Source organism: Musca autumnalis, unplaced genomic scaffold, assembly GCF_047663935.1.
Source record: "Musca autumnalis isolate F117 unplaced genomic scaffold, ASM4766393v1 scaffold_4, whole genome shotgun sequence".
NCBI lineage: Eukaryota > Metazoa > Arthropoda > Insecta > Diptera > Muscidae > Musca > Musca autumnalis.
In genome coordinates this window covers 129,844,764-129,850,838 of record NW_027411977.1, presented here as the reverse complement: position 1 = coordinate 129,850,838, position 6,075 = coordinate 129,844,764, and the positions used below count along the sequence as shown (strand labels likewise).

Below are 6,075 nucleotides of genomic sequence, written 5' to 3'. Positions count from 1 at the left end.
CTTTTCCTAAAAGGAACTAGTTTATTAATATAGTTCTATAGATCTAAATAGTTCCGAGGCTGATCTAGCTCAACGAATCATTCTCTTTCATCGTTCCAAAATAGTCCGAGACTGAAATAGTGCCACGATTCTTTTTCTTTCATCGCTCTTTTCGCGCCAAATAGTTCCTTATACGGAATAGTTCCTTGGAATTAGTTCGTTAGCGGAAGACTGACAAGGTAGAGAAACAAACCATCGATTACAATCTCGGTAAGAACCAAAATAATTGTCTAGTCTTGCGATTCACTTGCAGAAGCGTACATTTTGTTTTTTTTTTTTTTACTTATACCATAAAAGCTTTGAGGACATTGGAAAAGCATTCTGAACGCCGTTTTCACTGCTACTTGTTATTACTTAAACATATCCAGCTGATCGGCAGTTTGATTGTCTTATAACCTCATATGCTCTTGGTATTTCTTGTAACAAAAGAAATATCCACTGAAGGATTTAGAGGTATACCATTGGGACATTATTCAATTAAGATATTTTCGCAAATATTTGTTTCGAATACTGGTTAGATCCCCACTTATTGGGGCTGGAAACTACATTATAGTTCAAGAAATTCTCAAATTTATATAGATTATATAGATTAAAAGAACAAAATGGCTACCAACGACATAAATACTACCGACAAAGCTCCTCAAAAATTCATTTTCTTTTCTGACCAAGTGGTCATGTTCGGTGCCAACTTTCAGCAAACCCCTGTTGAGGAGCATACCTCCTCCAGTTTACAGGTCGAACTAGACGACCTAGAAAGGCGTTGGCGTCAACTTGTGCAAGTGTATGAAAATGAAATGACTTCTGACAACTCAACCTTAACCGAAACGACGAGAGAATCCATTCACTCAAAATTTACTGAATCCTGTAGGTCATACAAGGATTGCAAGGCCTCAATTCTTGACCTTCTTCATATCGAAAACCAAAAACTTGAAAAATCACAGCAAAAATCCGCCGTTGACAAAAATACTTCCAATACTACAAGTTTCTCCATAAAAATACCGCCATGTGATACTGAACTGTTCAACGGAGGTTACGAGATATGGCCCAGCTTCCGTGACATGTTTACAGCTATCTACATAAAACATTCCGAATTATCTCCCGCTCAAAAACTGTTCCATTTGCGAGCCAAAACCAGAGGCGAAGCAAATATAATTGTTAAACGTTTTCCTTTAACTGATGACAACTTCCAATTAGCCTGGGATGCCTTACGTCAGCGTTACGAGAACAAACGCATTCTTATCAACCACCAGTTAAGGAAAATATTTGAGATTGACAATGTTCCGTCTGAAAAGGGCAAATCGTTACGAAACTTACAATATACTGTGAATAACTGTCTTTCAGTCCTTCGGACATACAACATTTCTGTCATCTCGTGGGATCCAATATTGGTATATTGGGTCTCATTGACAGCATGGGAAAATTCACTATCGAACCACAAGGAGATGCCGTCTTGGGATCAACTAGACGAATTTATTTCCAAAAGACTAAATATGATGGAATCGATTTCGGATATGAGAAAGCCGTCTACAAATACAGGTTCATACAGAGTTAATACTTACAATGCAAAAATTGACAGTCCTCATAAGGCATGCAAAGCATGTCATCAGGATCACACTTTAAGAGCTTGCTCCAAATTTCGTTCGTGGTCATTGTCGCAGAAAAGGAAATTCGTTTCTGACAACAAAATTTGCGATAATTGTTTGTCGTACGGACACATCTCAAAGAAGTGTAAAAGTAAATTCGTATGTCAAACTTGTAAACAACAGCATCACACCCTGTTACACCCGGACGGAGGTAATCACCTCACACTAAATTCGGAAGGTCCCAGATCTGCGTCTTACCACATTGAGACTTACGACAATGAATTGCCAACCACATCCGCTGCTGCTTATTCCAATACGTTGAACATTCAAAATCATTTTTCCCAATCTGGTCAAAAAACTGTTTTGCCTACGGCTTTGGTGGACATAGAACATCAAGGTATTTGTTTCACCATTCGAGCCTTCATAGACCAAGGATCCCAAGAGTCGTTTGTTGCTAACCGCATTGTCAAACGATTTGGTATTCCGACAAAGAAATCACATACAATAATTTCAGGTCTGGGGGGAACTGTTCTGGACAATTCCTCCAAGACATGTGAACTAACTTTAAAGTCTAGGAAATCAGATTTCAAGGTGACCGCTTCCGCTATTGTGATTTCAAACCTGAATCACTTAATGCCCGCTTCCCCAACCGCTATTCATGATTTTACTCACCTGAAATCTTTAGAGCTAGCTGATCCTAACTTCTTCAAACCCGCTCCTATTGATTTGCTAATTGGTAGTGATATACTACCAGCAATTATAAAACCTGGACTTCAAAAGAATGTGTCTGGAAATTTGTTGGCCCAAAATACGGAACTTGGATGGATCATTAGTGGCAAACCCGCGTCGAACACTGTTGTTTCCTTTGCCTCTTGGACGGCAACTATTGATCCACTTAATCAAGATTTACAACGGTTTTGGGAGTTAGAAAATGTATCCAATGAGAAAACAATGTCCGCTGATGACGTGTGGTGCGAAGAATTTTATAAAAAGACCGTAAACCGTAGACCCGATGGTCGATACGAAGTAAGACTACCATTCAAGCATAACTTGACTCCTGACCAATACCTTGGTGCTTCAAGACCTGCTGCAATGGGTCAATTCTTAAGAATGGAAAGAACACTTGAACGAAATCCAGAGTTAGCTGCCGAATATAATAAGGTTCTTTCAGAATATATATCGCTAGGCCACATGAGGCAAACTTCAAGTGCAGAAACTTTTGATAACAAACACTGTTCCTCCTATTACTTGCCACATCACGCGGTAGTCAAGCCGGAAAGAATGTCAACCAAGGTTAGAGTCGTTTTTAACGCATCCAAGAGAACTGTAAGTGGTCTCTCGTTAAATGATATCCTTTACACAGGACCTACTTTACAAAACGACTTAATGAATGTCGTATTAAAATGGCGATTTTTTAAATATGTTTTTAATGGCGACATTCAGAAAATGTACCGCCAAATTCTAGTACATAAAGATGATCAACAATTCCAGAGAATACTGTTCCGGACATCTCCAAAAGAGAAAGTCCAAGATTTCTGTTTACAAACCGTTACCTTTGGGGTAAATTGTGCGCCATATTTGGCAATTAGAACTTTACTTCAACTCAGTGAAGATAATCAAGCGTCCCATCCGACTGCATCGTACATCCTGAGGAGCCAAATTTATGTTGATGACATTCTATCCGGAGCCAATTCAATAACTGAAACAAGATCAAATCTTCAGGAACTAATTGACTTGCTTAAATCCGCGGGCTTTCCACTAAAGAAAATAACATCAAATCATCCGCAAATCCTACAAAATATACCCCCCGAGGATCTTCTCAGCGAAGAGTTTCTACAAATTGAGGATGTCAGTGAAACTAAAACCTTAGGCATTCAATGGAATGCAATGAAAGACTACTTTTTCTATAAGGTGACACACATAGAGTTGCCAACTGTTTCGATAACAAAACGAAAAGTTTTGTCTATAGTAGCGAAGTTATTCGACCCGGCGGGGTGGTTAACTCCAATTATAGTGGTTGCTAAAGTCTTAATGCAACAATTGTGGATCGATGGAACAAATTGAGATGAGGAAATTGAACCTCATTCTTTTGAGAGATGGAATTCTTTCCTGATGAATTTTCCTGGAATTCAGAATATAAAAATTCCTCGCTGGATTTATTATTCTCCAGAGGCCAAGACCCAAATACATGGTTTCTGCGATGCCTCGGAGAAAGCGTATTGTGCGTGTTTATACATCCGTTCCACCTCTTCACAAAATGTTACCTACACTAATCTGCTTGTTTCGAAAAGTAAAGTGGCACCACTCAAAACTGTTAGCCTGCCCAGATTAGAATTATGTGGAGCAGCTATGTTGTCGAAATTACTCAAATCTGTTTGCAAAAGTATTGATATCAAAGATCCCGAAGTTTTTCTGTGGACTGACTCCACAATTACGTTAGCATGGGTTAATAAACCGCCGTATCACTGGAAAACCTTCGTAGCCAACAAGGTATCAGAAATATTGGACAACGTAGGTAATGCTAATTGGCGACATGTGTCATCTGCTGATAATCCTGCTGATCTTGGTACTCGTGGATGTACTGCCGACGAGCTCCAAACAAACGACATTTGGTGGCATGGACCAAAATGGCTATCTCAGGATCCCGAACATTGGCCACAATCAAAAATTTCTAAAGACTCTGCGCCAGAACAAAAAGTAATTGCACTTCACACCCAAGTTGTTGGAGATTCACTGCTCGAAAACTTTTCGTCCTTAAACCGAGCCCTGAGGGTTTTTGCGTATGCTTTCCGTTTTATACACGGATGTAAAAGATGTCAAGCCCAGGCACTTAAAAAGGACGTTTTAACAACCCAAGAAATTACTTTTGTCAAGTATCGGCTAATAAGACTTGCACAAATGTCACATTATTCCTGGGAATACCAAGCTCTGGAGTCACATCAACCTATCCCCACAAAAAGTCGATTGCTAACACTGAATCCGTTTCTTGATGAGCATAAATTGATCCGAGCAAATGGACGACTGTCCAATGCTGACTTAAGTTACAACGAACGATGTCCAATCATTCTACCAGAGAAATCATTGTTCTGTAAACTGTTCATCCAGTTCACACATACATTGTTATTACATGCAGAACATCAAGTTATGCTGCGGGCCATAAGGCAGGAATTTTTTGTTACCCGCTTAAAAAGCGCTGTTCGACAATGTATCCGAAACTGTCACAAATGCATTATTTACAAGCACCGCTCCCAAAACCAAATAATGTCGGCACTTCCTCCGGAACGATGTACATTCTCTTTACCCTTTACTAATACCGGTATAGATTTTGCTGGACCTTTTGAACTGAAAACCTCACGCCTTCGGAATGCCAAATTGCAGAAAGGCTACGCAGCCATTTTTGTTTGCCTCTCCACAAGAGCAATCCACTTAGAAGTTTGTTCAACTGTCCTCAGAAGCGTTCCTTGCAACATTCAGTAGATTTGTAGGTCGAAGAGGTCTGCCAAGTCAGGTTTTCTCTGATAACGGGACTAACTTTATCGGAGCAAATCGAAAATTATCTGAAGAATATAAAAAATTCTTACAATCTGTTGAACATGATCTTGTCGCTAAATACAATTTGCATGACTTTACCTGGCATTTCATTCCGCCCCATGCCCCACATATGGGTGGCCTCTGGGAAGCCGGGGTAAAGAGCATGAAAACACACTTAACAAAAGTAGCTGGAAATCTGAAATTTACTTATGAAGAGTTTTCTACATTGTTGATCCGAATCGAAAGCATTCTGAATTCTCGTCCACTATCTCCTTTGACTGAAGAACCCAACGAGTTACTACCCTTAACTCCTGGCCACCTATTAAGAGGGGCGCCACTTGTTGCAATTCCCGAACAATTTTCCGACAACATGTCACTAATGAACCGATGGCAAAGATTAAAAACTGTCCAACTCCACTTTGCCAAAAGGTGGAAAAACGAGTATTTAACAGAACTTCAACGTAGGTATAAGTGGAAAACCACTCAACGAGATTTATCTCCTGACGACTTTGTTGTCATCAAAGACGACAATCTTCCTCCGACCGAGTGGCGGCTTGGACGAGTAGTTAAAGTGTTCACGGGCAAAGATTCCAGAGTTCGTGTGGCAGAAATACGCACACAAAATGGAATCATTACTCGCCCCCTTGTTAAGCTCTGTCTTCTGCCAAAGTGCTAATCGAATAACCCGCTCACATATTTAATATAATCATATGTTCCACAATGTTTCTAGCGTTCCCAAATGCCGCATATGCCAAGAAAGGCATTTCATCAAATTTTGTCCCATCTTTTCCAACATGAGTGTCTTGAAGAGAAGAGCCGAGGCACAGCAGAAAGGATTCTGCTTCAATTGTTTATGTACTGCACACACTCGTGAGTGGTGTCCAAGTCGTAGGACGTGCATGGTCTGCCAACAGAATCATCA

The 6,075-nt window shown here is 40.1% G+C and overlaps 1 protein-coding gene across 1 annotated transcript; it reads left to right on the top strand.

The window, feature by feature from the left end:
• The first annotated feature begins 641 nt into the window (after positions 1 to 641).
• On the top strand, positions 642 to 3,686 carry LOC141403068 (uncharacterized). Its single transcript, XM_073985234.1, has one exon. The coding sequence runs from the start codon at positions 642 to 644 to the stop codon at positions 3,684 to 3,686; it is 3,045 nt and encodes a 1,014-aa protein (XP_073841335.1).
• The last annotated feature ends 2,389 nt before the right edge of the window (positions 3,687 to 6,075 follow it).